The sequence below is a fragment of the Rhamphochromis longiceps genome, linkage group LG5 (genome assembly GCF_057381845.1).
Source record: "Rhamphochromis longiceps isolate RC_006_pf linkage group LG5, R_longiceps_female_GT1.1, whole genome shotgun sequence".
NCBI lineage: Eukaryota > Metazoa > Chordata > Actinopteri > Cichliformes > Cichlidae > Rhamphochromis > Rhamphochromis longiceps.
In genome coordinates, this window is record NC_140561.1 from 37,817,242 (window position 1) to 37,834,859 (window position 17,618).

The window sequence follows — 17,618 nt, forward strand, 5'->3', positions numbered from 1 at the left end:
CTACATGTGAACGCGTGTTGCGTGCGTGTGTGTTGCGTGTGCCCGTGCGTGTGTTGTGAGAGAGGACAGAGGTGTTTTGCCAGTAATTTCCAAGCTTCCCGATGCGCTCATTGGTGCATCCTTCCAACGTGTCACCAGTTTTGGTGGATTACCCCAGATATCTTTACCATCAGGAGGGTGAAACATCACTCAGCTCCTCTCTTCACGAGCTACCAACAAGGACCTCTGACGTTCGGGAGACTTTCTTTCGCAAAGAACAACTCAGAAGGGGAAGGATTTGAAGATTTTTTTTATTGGTTTTCCAGTTTAGAAGTCTGGACGTTTATTAGTTACCTCAGTCCGAGTACAAATACGCAGTTATTTACTTCAAGATCGAAGATGGCCATGTCTTTGTCACTCTCAGCGTTCCTCCTGTTGGCACCGTTGCTGTTTAAGGGTCTCTGGGTCAGTGGCTCCCCGGGCTGCGCGTCTTGCAGGTTGTCAGCGATGGATAAGGACGCAGAGGAAAGGATGATGATAGAATTCGCCAAGCAGCAACTTTTGGACAAACTGCACCTGAAAGAGAAACCAAACATCACTCACACCGTGCCCCGGGTCGCGCTCCTCACGGCGCTGCGCAAACTTCACTCGGGGCGCGTCAGACAGGATGGTACCCTTGAACTAGAAAACAATATACCAACCAGAGATCAAGCCTATGAAATAGTGAGCTTTGCAGATATAAGTAAGTCTTGTATCCACTTTCTATGCTATAAAGCTGTTTTCGCATGGCATAATAACGCTACAGGAGAGCGCGTTGTGATTAATAAGGTCTCTTTTCCTGCGTAAGATATTAACATAAGGCTAGGGTTCCCTGAACTATTATATTGTAATATTAAGGATCCAAGTATCTATCGTTACTTATGTGCAAAAAGGTTTGCTCCCCTTGGGCAAACTACATATTTTATTGCCTTTTAAAGTGGAAATACATGAACTGGTGGTAAGCAAGCTTTAAAAGGAATCTATCTTTCAGTGTTACATTGTTGCACTTTTAACAAGATTTACACGGGAAAGTAATAAAAAGTGAATTTACGTAATTTCGTGCAGGTTGTGGTGATAGGATTCTGATTTGGAGTTGGGTGGCAGACAAAGAGGACAAGAATGAATATGTAAATCAAAATCTGTATGAAGTGCATAGACAGCTTCTGCAAAGAGGAGTGCAAATGACTAAAAGCCCTCTCTCAGGTTTCTGTTGCTGGGGTCTCCAAAATCTGTTATACATATTCACAACATAAAATGCAACGGTGCATTTAAATTTGAAGAAGTCTGAAGATGGCTGCTTGCTCCAGGACTTGCATTTGGGTCTTTATATTTAAAATCAAATATACATGTAATCTGCCTAAACATTTAAATACAATATCCCTTGTGCTGTATTGTAGGAAAAGTTAACCATAAGGTAAAATGCTTAAAACAGTGAAAGAGGATTGTTACTTCCATTAATTTTATAAGGGTAAGAAAGGTGATGAGCTATGAAGTTTTTCCAAATATTAACATTGTGTGTTTTTCTTAATTGTCATTGTTTCATAGATGATGCAAACAGCAGTGACAAGGCAAGCGTTAGCCTTACCTTTCAGTTTCTGCAGGAACGTGGCCAAAGTATCCAGGTCCTCCAGTCCTCTTTGTGGATCTATGCCCGTGCCTCTGAGGACCCACAACGGAACTCTCGTCTCCTTGCCCAGGTTTTCCTCTCCGTAGATGGTGACATCTCAGGCTCTAATCGGACCTTGGTGATGGAAAAGATGTTGCACGTCAAGGAGAGTAACTGGCACACTTTCTCTGTCACCCACACCCTGCAAACCTTCTTGGACGGGGGCCAACATCGGCTGCAGCTGGAGGTCACCTGCGAAGAAGACGGACAGAACCTTTGCTCCCTAGATGGCTCTGCTGAAACCCCCTACCAGCCCTTCCTGGTGGCTCAGGTGCGTCTCCGTGATGACCACTCCAAGCATTTGCTCAGGAAGCGCTCAGTGCGTTGCGGTGACGATGTAACAGTCTGCTGCAAGAGAGACTTCTACATCAAGTTTAAAGACATCCAGTGGGATGAGTGGATCATTGCGCCTGAAGGCTACCATATGAACTACTGCATGGGACATTGCCCCCAACATCTGTCCGGTTCCCCAGGTATAGCATCCTCATTCCATGCCACTGTCTTCAGCCAACTCAAAGTCAATGGTATTAACACAGCTACAGCCTCATGTTGCGTTCCCACAGAGCGTCGACCACTCTCAATGGTTTACTTCAACTCTCAGCACAGCATTGTCAAAACAGATGTCCCTGACATGATAGTGGAGACCTGTGGATGCACATAAAAAATTGAGTATTACTATTAGTGGTATAATTAATTATTTTCTTGAGTGTATTGTAGACAAGTTGACTTAAAGAAACACAAATTTGACCAACTTTGGACAAACAACTTTTACACAGAGTACTTTAAAATGAGAAATGCCCACCCAAAAGACTTTTAAATTATCGACAGAGGATGTTACTAGACTATCTTTACAAATACAAACACGTTTGTTTTATAGCAGTTACTCAATAGGTGTGTTGTGTGTATTTTTGCATAAACGTATGAATTAACACTCTAGGTTTACATTAAGAAAATTATGGGCACAAAAAAGAATATTATGAGTATATAAGTATTATGTTCTAAAGAAATAGGTATTGATACAGTTTACTGCTTGTAGTAACTTTTAATTTATTTCTAAACTCTTGTAGTCAGTATTTAAAGAATCTCAAATGCATTTCAGTGCCTAGAGGTGAGCAAATACGCTAAGTCTGGATGCAGATACATTTATTCTTTTATACGTCAGAGACAAAAATCAAAGAGCAGCACTAAAATATGAAAGACTCAATAATAAAGTTTAGATTTCAATGCAAAAAAGTACAGTGAATACAAATGTACAGTAATGATATCAGGTTCCATTTTCAAACTTATATAAACCCATAAAGTCTTGCATTAATTAATTTTCACTTTTGTCGTTTGTACCTTACAACTTTTACTTTTCACATGCTGCCGGGATGAAGTTCAAAGATGCACTACATTTTTTTCCTAATTCATTGTATGTTTTATAGTCTGTTTTGTGTTATAATCAGTGTCCAAATGTAAAAAAATCATATATATATTCTATACTTTCATTTTTACGTAACTATTTCTTTCATTGTAAATCTTCATCCACCTAAATGCTGCTGTTTTACAGAAATGCTTTCAAAGCAATGAAAAACTTTTAAAGCGTGCCTTTTTCTTTAACTTCTGATGACATTAAAGCAAATACATTTACATTCCACAAATACTTTGATCACATTGTGAGGCTGCGAGGGGAACAAGTTGTTGTTACAATGCAAGAAATCTGGACTGATTTCTGTCAAAGGGTACCCCATGCTGCATGTAGCTGGAATATGTTTAATCAGCATCTCCACTGTATTATTTACACAACCTGGCTTATCATTTGGGCAACTGTGGCTCAAACAGCATATGAATGCAAGGTTATTCTCAGCCATGTGAGCAAACATTTAGCTATTGCTTCAGTGTCAGGTGAAGGTTTGGAGGGTAGGTAGGTCAGTGAGCATGTGCTGCTGCACGCTGGCATTTTTAGCTCTCAAAGTCTAAAGATTGCAAAATTTCATGCTTTCCAGGTGGAGCCAGTCTTGTTTCTTTCATATGCTGGAAACATCGTACACGTGTCCCAGTAGCATAATTTACGCTTCATAATTTCACAATCTTTGCATAGCTGTATAGTTTTAACTGTATAGCAGAATGTCTATCGGAACATTACCAAGTAAAGCAAATGTTTACCGATTTCCATACTAAAATCACTTCACAGTTTAAATTTGGTGGGAAACGGTGCAAACTTAGATCTACTCAAGGAAGGGAAAAATGAAAACAGCAGTACAACAATGAGAAAGCAAAGGAGCTCAGCAATAGATTTTTTTTTTAGTTTCCCCAACTTTGAACCTGGAAGAGTGTTAATAAATTAATGTCTATCAATACATCACATTTTTATTTTTAGAGATGATACCCAGGGTTTCTTTACTTCTACCTGTATTAACACTGTGTTCATCTTGGCTGTATTGATATACTATATGTCTTACGGACTTGGATTTTACAGCCATAATGCAAAGGAAACAACTGAAACAGTGCATGGGGGAATTTTTTTTACCAAAGACCATAAAAACCCTTTTATTTTAATTTTGTGCTGATATTTGATAAACTATTTTCACCTCTCTCTCTCTTGCCTCTATGTGCTGCTCTTGTATTAAAGCAATTTACTTTACACCTGTGTGAAATAATTATAAAACTGTTGTATTTTAATATTATGATTGATATTGTAGGCACTTCTTGTCCAAGACTCAATGTGACATTGAAGTGCCATTGCAACATATCTTATTAAGCACTTTATCACCCTACTGTATTTTAGAGTGTGCTGACAGTTCTATTACTGCACTTAATGCATCAGGTTGGCATTACCTGAAATACCTAAAAGCGGGCCTACAGAAAGAAAATGTCAATTTTCAAAGTTCTAGTTGTTTTTAAAAGTGTGTGTGTGTGTGTGTGTGTGTGTGTGTGTGTGTGTGTGTGTGTGTGTGTGTGTGTACTTTTGGAGCATTCACAGAATGCAAGAATTTGAATTCTGTTTCAATTGAAATTTGTAATCGTTGTTATTTTTGTATCATATTATTTTGTTTTATGTAAATGAAAAATTTGTAAGAGCAAATGCAATTCAGAAAAGTCAGTGTGTGATAAAATGTCATGATTCTATTTTTAATTAATAAATAAATCTATATTTTAAACAGACTAAATTGCTTCATTGTATTTTATTGTATAAATGGCATTTTATTGTATGTGTCAATAATATAAGCCACAACACACTGCAGTGTACAGCAAAAGCAGTACTGGTTATTAGGTAAATTAAGCCAACTGTAGCAGCAAAATGTAAGTACAGTACTGTGCAACAGCCTTGTGTCATGGTCCTGGGTCGGTGACCCAGCGCTTTTAGTTTGTTATCATTTTCTAGATGATGATTGTTTAAGTTCTGTGTTATTTTCGATCTGCCTCTGAGTCTGCGTCTGTATCTGTCTGTCTATGGTGTCTCCCCATCTGTTTGTGAATCTGTCTGTTTAGTTCAATGTCTTGTCTGGTTCCATGTATCTGAGTTTCCTGTTTTATTGTGAAGGTCCGTGTCGTATGTGAGTGTGATCAGTTTACGTTTCCCCTGTCCCGTCAGCCCAGATTCCTCCCAGCTGTGTTGCCCTCCTGTCTCTCATCCCCTGATTACTGGTGTGTGTATTTAAGCCCTGTGTGTTCGCCTGCCTGTTGCCGGTTTGTCTGTGTTCCTCGGTGTCAGTCTGTGTTCCTCGGTGTCAGTCTGTGTTCCTCGGTGTCCTGCTCGTCTCTCTGCCTCTCTTCCCTTTTTTGTTTCATCTCAGGTTTGTCATTTAGCTTTCCCAGTTCAGGTCTTTAGTTTTGTCTTCCCTCTTGCCTGTTTTGCCTTCTCACCACTGTGTAAATAAACTCACCGGCATCTCATCCACTGCCTGCATCTTGGGTCCTTCTTCTAACTCCACACGGCTCGCCTCGGCAGCCGTGACACCTTGAGCCCATCTTTCCTCCCATTGCTTTAGTTGAATCTATAAAAAATAACAAAGATAAAACAGACTTAAAAAGAGTATTTTTGCACCAACAAGCTGATTCCCAAAGACCTGTTAGATCAAACCTTGGCATATCTCAGCATGGTATGTAGTGTGTTCTTAAAATAAATCTGATGAAACTGAACAAATCAAAGACAAAACAATAAGTGGCAAACTTAAAAAAAAAAGGCATCCACAGCAGATGATCAGTTTCTGAATATCATGTTAACAAAGACGGGAAAGAATCCAGCAAAAACCTGAAACAGAACCTGAGAGATGCATCTGGCCCTTTAATCTAATAATCACCAAAGCCTCATCAGAAATGGTCTCAACCTGGGTGTCTATTGTCTTGTGTAGTTTGGGAGATGATTGGATGATGGGGTGGGTGCAGTTTTCTCTGGGGTGGAGTCGGGTGGGCTGCCCCGGACTCTGTGGGGCTGGGTGGTGCTGCTGCTGCGGGCCCCGGTCCGGATGGGCCTGGGCCCCCTTGCCCTGGTGGGTTCCAGAGTGTGGGGGTGCCTACTGGGGTCAGCGGGGGAGCTGGCCCCAGGGAGGGGCCGCTTGCCCCTCCCTTTCTTCCCTCCCCATCCTCAGCTGCCTCCCTATTCCCGCTCTACCACACCCACCCACACACGCAGGGCTTGGGGTGCAGGTATGTCACCAGGATGCAGGGGAGGCACTCCCCCTCTGTCCCCTTCTGGCCGCCTGTGCCTCAATTTTATTCTGCAACCTAGACATCCACATTACTCACACTCTCACATAACACATACATATAGGGCCTTGGGGGTGGGCACGTTTTACAGCATCCAGAGGATGGTCGGTGTACTCCAACCCACCTCTGGCGCTGGTGCCCTACCCTCAATTTTAAATGCATTTAGACACTAAGGGTTTTCGGGAAGAGCCGTGCTGCTCTCTGAGAGGAAGCTAGTACCATGCTCTCCTGAGTTTTAAATGCACTTTAGAACAGCACACAGCAACACTACATATGAGCGGGCGTAGGGAGGTTTGAGGTCTTCACTCACCCCAGTTCTGTTAGCCGTCAGGGCTGGGGGGCTGGGAGGAGGTGCTGGCCGTCAGACTGGGGTCTGGGATGCGGGGCCTCCCTGCTACTGCAGATAAGGAGGTGGTCCGGCTGCCTCCACCCCAGAGAGAAGGGTTACATCTCCTGGGTCTAGGTGCAGCTTGCCCCTCTGAGGGCGGGGGTACCTGGACCTGGGATATAGAGTATGTTTGGGGAGTGCGACTGTCTGTGCAGTGTCTATTTGTGTCTGTCTACACGTTGGGTGAGTGCCGAGTATTTGGTTGTGTATATGGGGTAGGAATGCACGTCTGTGTCCGCGTGCGCCTGTTCGTCTGTGTCTTTAAGTCAGGTTGGGTCTTAGACTCAACCTCTCTGGGTACATCTCAGGCACTCTAAAGTACGGAGGCCTATCTCCCCTCACCACACTCCCTGCCGGTGGCTGATGCCCTCAGACGTTGGTGTGTTGGTGTTCCTTGTCGTCTGGGGCTGGGCGCTCATGTATGTACCAGCTCACTTCTGGTGGCCGATTGGCGGGGCCTGGCACCTGTGGCCTGGCTGGGCTCCTTCCGGGGGGTGGGATGCCCCCAGGCCTCTGGCCTCTGGGCCTGAAGCTCGGTCCTCTCTGCCACAGCTGGCTGCCGGCAGAGCCCGCGGGCACGCCACTGCAACCCCCTCTGGCCTCTGCTCCGTAGCTGCGGGGTGACCTCTCCTTTGGGGCTCCACTCAGCTCTTCCCAGGAGGGTGGCACGGTACCCCCCCCCCTTTGATGGTCCTCCTCGGGTCCTTGTACTCTGGGGCCTCTGGATATCTGGGGCCTGGATCTTCTCCATACCTGCTTCATACCCTGGTGGACGGGGCTATGGCTCCCCACACTCCCTAGCAGATCGTTACATGGAGAAGCCTTTGGAATACAAGCATGCTGATCCACACAGGTGTGCACAGACGCGGACTACACCTTTCTTGGCTGCTGCCTCAAAGCACATTGTGCGCTGTCTATCTTGCGTGCTGCACAATATCGTTTATTATTTAGTATCTACTGTTATCTACTGCTAGCTAGTTTATTGTGATGGTGCTGTTTTTTTATTATGTTGCTCTGTGTTGTTTGCTTTCTCTTCTGTTTTTTTTCTCCATACAGGTGATCCAGGTGTTTTGTTTGTTTGTTTTTTCTTTCTTCCCCCCCTTCTCACCGTCTCTTCTCCCCTTTGGTTTTCTTTCTCTCCCTCTCTTTCTTTCATTCTTTCTCCCTGTCCTATCCCCCAGTCATGTCTGTCCCGTTTGTAGCAACCGAAAATAAAATAAATTCATAATTATATTAAAGGTCAATCAAATGGACCAATATGGCAAGGCCATGATGATCCACTTGGTAAAATAAATCCGCTTGGCATCTTTCTTGGCCTTAAGACAACAATTCTGATGGCTAAAGATCCAAACGGGACACAAAAAAAAAAAGAAAAAAAAGAAAAAAGAAATGGTCTGGAGAAAATGCTGAGGTATATCAGATTACACAAGAACTTGGCTTAAAATCAGTGGCAAAAGGTCTTATGGGTTGTTGTAGCTCATGAGGTAGAGCAGGTCCATCTACTAACTGGAAGGTTAGTCGTTTGATTCCTGGCTCCCCCAGTCTCCATGCCAAGTATCCTTGGGCAAGATCTCCAATGCAGCCATCAGAGACTGAATGTGTGTGAATGTTAGCTAGAAAGCACTGAAAAGCTTAGAAGAAAGCACTTGTGTGAATGGGTGAATGTGGCATGATGTATAAAGCCTGTGACTGCTCCGGGAGAGTAGACAAGCGCTTTATAAGGTTCAGTCCATGATTAATTTTAACTTTTTGGTTCAGGTCAGGAGAGAGGTACAACAGCAAGTGTCTATACCCATCTATAAGATGTGGTGGAGGTGCTGCCGTGGTTTGGGGCTGCATTTCAGTCAGTGGTGTTGGGGATCTTGTGAACATTCCTCCCTTGGTTCTGCTGCAATAGGCCTAGGCTGCTGGGGGCTCCCCACGATGCACTGAGTGTTTCATCTTCACTCACCTTTTTCCCGCACTCTGCATTTAATCATTAACTATTATTAATCTCTCTCTATCACAACATGTCTTTAGTCCTGTCTTCCTCCCCTTACCCCCAACTAGTCACCTGGTGGTTCTCACCGAGCCTGGTTCTGCTATTGCTTTCCTCCTGTTAAAAAGGAGTTTGTCCCTCTCACTATCGCCAAAGTGCCTGCTCATAGAGGGTGGGTGGTTGGGTGAGGGCATATGATTGTTGGGCTTTTCTCTCTTTTCTCTGTATTATTGTAGGGCCTTTACCTTACACTACAAAGCACCTTGAGGAAACTGTTGCCGTGATTTGGCACTATATAAATAAAATTGAACAGAATTATTTAACACAGACAACTATAGTCAGATTTTGATCTGCAATGCAATTCCATCTGGAAAGTGTCGGATTGGCAGTGGCTTTGTTGTTCAGCATGACAGTGCCCACAAACATGCTGCTAACATAGTAAAAGCATACCTAAATACAAAAACACATAGTGAGACACTATCAGTCGGTGTATCTTTCTACTGTACAATATAAAGCGTCTTGAGGCGACTGTTGTTATGATTTGGCACTATATAAATAAAATTGAATTGAATTGAACTGAATTGGCTTCTCCAGAGCCAGGACCTCAAAATTACTGAAGCAGTGTGGAAACAGAACAAAAGGCAGAAGAAGTGAAGAAGAGCTTCCTTCAAGAAACCTGGAGAAACCTTCCCGAAGACTACTTAAAGAAATTACAAGAAAGCTGCCTAAAAGAGTTCAGGCTGTATTGAAGAACAAAGGTGATCATCACAAATATTGACTTTCAGGCGTGTTAGAAGATTACACACTCTGTTCTTTCTGTTCTTTCCTTAGATACTGTATTTCCATGTATGTTTGCATGTGTTTCAATAATCTCTGAACATATTTCCCATTTTCCTAGTAAAATATGAAGAAAAGAGGTGTGGCTCAAGACTTTTGCACATCACTGTAAATAGTAACCTTCTTTTTTTCTCATTGGACAAATGTAACGCATTGGTAAGCGTTGCTTTTCAGATTCAAGTAGAAAAATATGTTTTGATCAAGAAATTCATCATTATTAATTAACAGGGTTGTTTTGTATGTAAAAACAAGGTTATAAAATTCCCAGTTGAGAAACAAGTCACCTGCAGTGTAACCACATTTGTACTGTCTAAGAGGCAAAGGGTGTGTTTACTCATTCAAACAGTAAAAGTGGCTTTATGGACTGTCTGTGTTTGCTGTGTAAACAGTTGTCTTTTTCTCCTGGCATGCTGTCATTTTCACATCATACATTAGCAACTGGGATAGATCTGAATCTAAATCTTACACATCTCAGTAGAAATAATATTTAAAAATATTAAATGATCTATATTTAAATTTCAAAAAGAGCAATAATGGAAAGAATCTGCATCCTGATTTTTACATTATCAATCCAGTGGAATAAAATCACAGTCACAGCCCAGTACAGCTGCGCTGTAACAATTTATAAGCACAGTTTTTATATCAAGAACATTAAAAGATTATAAATAATAAACATTTTTCATGTTTTGTAACCACCACAGAGCAAATGTCCAAAAGATCAATTATCAGACTCCATGACTTGTACCATGATATGCTTTCCTGCCAAAATCTGCCAACTCCCCCTGTACAATCAACAGTGATGCTGATGTTACACCATCCAAAATGGACTATAATCAGTGTCTGCGTTTAACCTGGCACTAAAATCGTGTTAGATGATAGCGGTTGTTTATTTAAATTTCTGTTACTGGACTAAAAGGTCGCTTTCATCTGTATTAACAGAAGATCGAAGAATTCCTGGCTAAACTGAGTTGTTGGTCTCTGTGAAAGAAACATTAGCAAAAAACGAGGGGAAAACCAAACAGACTAATTATTGTGTTTTGTATCACAAAGCCCAAGTCCATGTTACCTTCATGTGATGCTGTTCCATCTATATTTAATGCTAGGTATACCATGTTGGTGTCGCAATGCTTTTGATGCAGTCTCATCTATCTCCTGCGTAAGACCTTTATTAGACCGGCTTATTTTTCTGCACAGACTCTGTTATAGTTTTCTTTCAATCCTTAGTGTATAAAGTATGCACATTTTGACAGTTCAGGAGTTTGAACTACAATGTGTGTGAGAGATAAGATTTTTGCAGGTGAATGAGAACATAAAGGAACACAGATAAGAAGTATAGCGTAGGGTGTGGGGTGCATTTGTCCCGAACAGGTTTTGTATCACATTACAGTAAACAGTTAAATTTGTGAATAGATGCAAATTTAAATGAGATTCTATTAACTATTACTGCCTCGAGTCAGCGATGGACAGTGAACTAAAATAAACTGATAAATATTGTGTGAAATTAATGTTAGTACTACATGGTACTTAAAATCCTGATCGTCAACAAAGCAAAAGTAAGTAGCGCAACAGAAGCTAATTGCTTATAGTCAACGTGAGCTGCAGTGCAGACTACCTGATACGATGCACACTAGTCAGGTGCCACCACCTTCGAGGTGCACATTTAAATATCTGATGGCTAATGAACTGAAGAAGAAAAATCGTACAGCTCTCAATGAAGTAAGCAACTATTGTGTCACCTGCTAAATTTTGCAATAAAAACCAATCGGCATTAGCCACTAAAACATTTTTTAGAAGTAAGACGTATGATGTACAGTTTTTCTTGATTGACTTGACTGCTGCATGACAGCAAACTCCACATTTTCCAAACAGTTAACACACAGACCTAAACAGAGGCTTTCATTGTCAAAGTGGCATGTTTTGTTTGCATAAGGCTCTAACCGTGCCAAAACATTTGAAATATGAAACAAAAGGAAATGTTGCCTCCAAATAAAATAGCTTGCAAACACGTGTATGAGCTCTTCCAGTCAGTCATTACACAATGGACAGCAAAATACAAAACACAGCACTCAGTGCAAATCAGTGCACCATTGCTTGTCAATGTAGCCCATTACATAGCCTCCGTGTTATCTTTCCACATGTGTTATCTTTCCACATGTGTCAAATTTGGCTTCTTGCAATGAGTTGGACTGAAATAAATAAATGTGTGCTTTCTGTTTGGTTACCATAGCTAAAACAGTGGGGGTTGGACTGCTTGAATGACATCTGTGTCAATCCATTGAGAAAAGGTTAACACTTTTCCAAAAGGTGTCTTCTGCTCTGATGAGATAGTGATGATAAAAACTGAGTGGATCCCAGTTTCCTTAGGCAGGTGAAAGCAATCAAGAAAAACTGTAATATGGATGGGCAGCAGTAAATTGACACCATAGATTTCCACAGTAGTACAACCATCTGGCTAAGACTGGAAGTCCCGTTCATGCAGATATATAACACCATATAACACCCCCCGGACCTCTAGGGCAGGGGTGGGCAATCTCAGTCCACGAGGGCCGGTGTCCCTGCAGGTTTTAGATGTGTCCTCAAACCAACACAGCTGATTTAAATGGCTAAATTAGCTCCTCAACATGTCCTGAAGTTCTCCAGAGGCCTGGTAACGAACTAATCATGTGATTCAGGTGTGTTGACCCAGGGTGAGATCTAAAACCTGCAGGACACCGGCCCTCGTGGACTGAGATTGCCCACCCCTGCTCTAGGGGGTGTCATGTGATGCACTGCAAAAGAGCTGAAGTCCCGTGGCTTAAGTGCGGGGCCTACATAGATTGGACTTGTTTCGGCCCATCCCATCAATGCATGATTAGTCAGGAATCTGAGGTATTTAGAAGTTGGATTAATGCCCTCACCTCTGTAATGTCTTCTTTAAGCATTTAATAGCAGTGTTTAGAGAGAGGCGAGATGTATTGTCTTGGTGGGAAAGGCATCAAAGCAAGGCGTTGCAATGAGAGGGTGTGCTTGGTCTGCACAATGTTTAGTTGCATGCTACATTTCAAAGAAAATATCAACATGAAGACCAACCCTAGCATAACACTTTAATGAGATGTTAAGAATTAGATACTGGTTTCTGCAGGTGTTGTCTGAATTTTATGAGCCTGGTTTGAATTGCAGAAAACTTTTTGTTTAGTTTTTTTCACAGTCTTGAAGTTTAAAATTAAAGGACTAAGGATGACACTTGCAAAGATATGCAGTTAGTGGGGTTAGGTTAATTGGTCATTCTAAATTGCCCATACGTGTGAATGTGGGTGTGAATCTGATGGTTGTCTGTCTCTAAGTGTTGGCCCTGCGACAGACTGGCGACCGGTCCAGGGTGTACCCACCTCTCGCCCTATGGTAGCTGGGATAAGCTCCAGCGCCCACGCGACCCTGTAAAGGATAGGTGGAAGAGAATGGATGGATAGATGGTAAAAAAAATGCACTTTGCAAGCAGAGAGCTCTTCTTTCCTGTAACAAGAAAAGAGGCCTCTTGCCTGTGTTTGAAGAAGAACATAGATAACGCCTTAGTCTGTGGCTGCACGTGTGATGGTTTTAGAGGATAACCATGAGGACAGTTTGATGTTAACATGTGAGGTGAGCAGGTGAGTACTCTCTAACACCAGGAAGTGGCTGCATTAGCACTGCTCATGGAAAACAAAGATTTGACCTACTCTGGGAAAAGCAAAAGCCTACTGACTCACTGATACACTGACACGCTGACCCACAGACCCACTGTTTGCTGTTTGCCACTAAGTCCCTAATCCTTTACTCCACTCACAATCCCGAAAATCCTCTAGGGAGGGTTAAGGTGTCCGTCAGACTTGTTCCCCCCACCCCCCGCAGTGTCATGACAGGACAAGACGGTAAGAAACTCTCCCACACACTGTCCTTTCTCCCAGCAGACTTTCAGGCAAACAGTAAACAACACTCAGACATCTACTCACAGTAATGATCGCACCATATACTAACTATGCTTTGACACACTGTTTTACTGTCCATTCTAAGATTCTTGAAGGAAAGTGTCTGATTTATTTGACCTGACTTGTCAAATCAAATCTTTAAAGAGGTCAGATTTAATTTTGCAATATGACACTGGCCGGCTGACTAATAGTGCAATTTATTATTTCAGGTATTTCATTCTTTTGTACATGTACGTACATGTCTTGGTAATTGCTGATACTTATTAAACAGCAATATCAAAACTTGACTTAAACATAAAAGTGAGCATTAACATGTCCAATGGGTATACAAGCTGTAAAAGGACAGAGTACAAAAACATCTTATTACTTGTCAAATCTGTTTTGTAAATCTGTTTTTTTGCATTCAACTGAAGTTATATCTTGATAGTCATTTTAGATGGGCCTGTGTCTTCTGTGTTGCCTGTGTACTTCAATGTACAAGTACAATGTACAGAGCACTCAAATAACTCCTAAATCCACAGGATGATCCCATTACATCAGGCCTAGTTACCTCTTTTATCTCTATGTGTTACATCAGTGTGTTACATTACTTTGACTTGTTGGGCACAGTCAAAGAGGTCATTCGACAAAAGTTTTCTCTGAATAAATTAAATTAAAAAATTAAAGATAATTTAATCGATCATGCCATCCCATTTATAATAGATAAAAAGAAGCAGAAATGCTGTCACATTAATAGGTCACATAAAAAGACTGTAGCTGTTCAAAAGTCTTGGACCAATTTAGTATTTCGGTGTGTTTGGAACGTCACTGTTTTTTGTTTTTCTTCTTCTTTTTAGCGGGGTCATACTAACTTAGAGAAAGTAATGGGTCACACACTGGATTATCTTTTCTAAAAGTCATTAGAGATTAGAGTGCAGAAGAGATCCACCTGAAATTTTATATAAACATTTAAGTTAGCCTACATCATGCATCAGCTGTCTTATTTGCACCACTCCATATGACACATAACAATGCAGCAATACAGACTCACTACATTTCATTATCTTAACTGCCTATCAGGGTTGCTTTCAGACGGGTACTGGTGAGCTGGAGCCTACCCCAGCTGTTACAGGGCAAGAGCTGGGATGAAGGGACTATGGGATAGACTCAAAATATTTATACCTGAAAATGCTAACTTAAGTATTTTAATTACATGTAAATTTAAACATAATTTTGTTTCATAAGTACAACGTAAAATGTTAAATTTATTAGTAGGGATGGGTACCGGTATCGGTTCTGACATAAACGGTAGTAACCAGACCGAAAAGCAGGGCACATTTCGGTGCTTTTTTTTCCTGAGCTGTGATACACTTTAGATTGTAGCCAATCATTTTACGTTTCCGAGGATAGTAGGCGGGTCCAGGTACGTACTTTAGAGCAGAGCTACAGATTAAAAACGCCCAAGGCGAAGCGGTCAAAAGTCTGGCTGTACTTCACAGCAAAATATGCAAACTCAGCAGCAACAAGTGCTTTAAGCTGATACTGTGATATTGTCAAAGGAGGTAACACCTCGAATGTGATGAAACACCTGGCGACGCATAGAGGTTTTTTTAAAAGCCGAAAAATGCGCCGTATTTGATAGCTTGCTGCGAGACCTCACACCGTGCACATCTACTGCGGGTGTGGTGCCTGTTATCAGACCCGGAGTTAGCAACATCCCCCAAGAACCCGAAGAGGAGAGTCCTGGCCCCTAGCCCTGCCAGTGTAGCAGAAATGATGATGATGGCCGCAGCATCATCTACTCTGCGTGAGTAGCTTAATGTTGTTCGGGTGCAATTTACGTTGAGTAGGCTAACCGCGTTATTAAATTAATGCATGTAAGGTGAACTAGCAAACATCATCATAGCTACATGCGGCTGTCTTCTTGTTTGATGGCAGATACTCCCTTCACCCTGGCCAAAAAGGCTAAAATGACCAAAGAAAAAGTGGAAAACAGTTAAACATGAGAGGTTTTTGGACAAAGTTTGTGTTTTTTCCATTGTTTAAGCACTGCTTCCAGCCAAGAGTGATACCATATATGCCCCATAGCTGCAGAAAAGGCTAACATTGTTATCTTTTTACAAAAAAACAGCTGAACATGAGAGGTTTTTGGACCAATTTTGTGTTCTCCATTCTTTAGGCACCGGTTTGAGCACCGTTTGAGCACCGGCACCGTTTCAAAAGTACTGGTTTGGCACCGGTATCGGATAAAACCTAAACGATACCCATCCCTATTTATTAGAACTGTATAAAAGAAATTTACTTGGTTGATATACATTCAGTTTACATCAGGCATATTTTCCTCAATGATTAGTTATGTAAATAAATAGACCTTCAATTTGATATATTTCAGATATATTTTACTCATGATTATTGCTTCATGCTTAGGAAGGCCAAGAACCATTTTTGGAGTGCATTTCGTCCAAGTATGTCCTAACAAAAGTAGAAAATCTGTCAGATAATGAGGCATAATGAGCACACAGTGTGATAACGTCATAGACTACAGGCCTCCCGAAAGACCACAAAAAAGGGTCACAGAACTTCAAAATAAAAAAATGCAAAATGTGTTGTTTTTGTATTAAAATGGGTTGCAGAAATGGCACAATCTTAATTTTGTTGCTACTAGTAACCTAAAGAAGAAAACTACTAATTTAAGATTAACAAATCTTAAATTGATTTCTTAAATACCAAATTATTCCAAAACATTTTTAAAATTTCATATAAAATGTGTGATCATTTAAAAGTTCCAACAAATTAACTGGAAGTTTTTTCGCTGGCATAGTTCCACTGTTTGCAAAAGTCAACATCAGACACAAACTTTCACTCTTGGTGGCGTTGTTTAAGTGATGAGTCTGAGGGTCATTCATTCAGATATACTACAGAAATCCAATTAAGTCAACCCCTACTTTGCTGTGATCGTGCTCTTCCCTCTGTCACGTTTCCGCCAAGAGTCAAAAAGTCCAACGTACTGAACTCTGCACAAACAAAACAATAACAGGAGAAGAGGTCTGACTTATTACACACAACAAAGCCTTTATTTAGAGCTACATTTTACACAAATTCAATTAACTAATTATTAAGAATTAATATTTATGAGGTATTCTCTTTCAAATCTTTGAGGGAGCAGATTAATAAAAATATTATACCTGGAATCAGAAATAAGTGCAACCTCTCGCTTTGCAATGTTCTAAAATTGGCCCCAATTAGAAGAACAGATATGACTGGAGGGAATACTATCTGCTATAAGTGTTATTTAAAGTTTGGTCAGGAGAGGGCACTAGACTTGTTGTTTGTTTGTATGCGTCAGTAAGCAGTACTGGCAATGAAGATGGGAGCTAAATCTACAGCTATTCAAGGCATTCCTTAAAAACGCTCCTTGTAATGTTGTGATTAAGTTCTACCCTGATGCCAAACACAGCTGGGACCACAGAAGAACACTGGATGGGAAACATTTTATGCATCTTCTTTAGAAAAATGTTGCCGAGTCTCTGCTGTAAAGGAATCCAGTACACTATTAAGGAAAGACACCCAGCACCTGAACCATATTCCACGGAATTGCACAACTACCCAAAGGACACAGCTATTTCAGTCCTCGTTTCAAATGTTAGCATTTATTTTTTGTTAATTATAGGGTGGAAAACACACACAAGGTTACTTCTAGATGTCTGACTTCTGACAATGTAATGAGCATATCACTGTAATGTGTCTGGGCATGCCAAAGTAGGATTTTTCTAGTTAACTTTAGTTTTATGAGCGATTAGGCAGCAGTGTCTGCAATACAAGCCTTTGCTTGTTGGTAAAAAAAATAAATGCACTATCGGAGAAGTAACATTTCCTTAATCAAAGAGGTAAATCAGAAGCGCTGATGCCTTGCAAACACTTGGGATGTTTACTGTCCAGTTTGCATGGTGCAAATGGTTTTTTAGAGCAGAATGCAGCAAGATGTCAGTGTGACATAGAGGCTGATGTGATTTTGGGGGCACTAAAAACCTAGGCCTAAGACAAAAGATGCAGGAGTTCACCAGAACACTGCTTTTTTCCCTTGCCAGAAAGGTCTCTATAAGCCTTCTCTCCAGCTAC

General features: G+C 41.3%; 1 protein-coding gene and 1 long non-coding RNA gene across 3 annotated transcripts in view; one reads left to right on the plus strand and one right to left on the minus strand.

Annotated features, from left to right (window-relative positions):
* On the plus strand, positions 1 to 4,773 carry LOC146670546 (inhibin beta B chain). The gene is made up of 2 exons (XM_085407524.1): positions 1 to 721; positions 1,564 to 4,773. Exons 1-2 carry the CDS (start codon positions 379 to 381, stop codon positions 2,343 to 2,345), a joined length of 1,125 nt encoding a protein of 374 aa, XP_085263650.1. The 5' UTR covers positions 1 to 378; the 3' UTR covers positions 2,346 to 4,773.
* Positions 2,075 to 17,618, minus strand: part of LOC146670547 (uncharacterized) — a 27,635-nt gene continuing 12,091 nt past the window's right edge. The window contains exons 6-9 of one of the 2 annotated variants that reach the window (XR_014911800.1): positions 16,445 to 16,513; positions 12,858 to 12,990; positions 5,551 to 5,661; positions 2,075 to 2,329 (exon numbers count right to left, since the gene is read on the minus strand). This is a non-coding gene — a long non-coding RNA (uncharacterized LOC146670547). The remainder of the gene's footprint in view (positions 2,330 to 5,550; positions 5,662 to 12,857; positions 12,991 to 16,444; positions 16,514 to 17,618) is intronic. The other variant, XR_014911799.1, reaches the window with a different exon arrangement.

Bases quoted from the DNA above. Each gene is read 5' to 3' on its own strand.
- LOC146670546 (XM_085407524.1), top strand. From the start codon at position 379: ATGGCCATGTCTTTGTCACTCTCAGCGTTCCTCCTGTTGGCACCGTTG. The intron at 722-1,563 runs GTAAGTCTTGTA...ATTGTTTCATAG, and splicing joins AGTGAGCTTTGCAGATATAA to ATGATGCAAACAGCAGTGAC.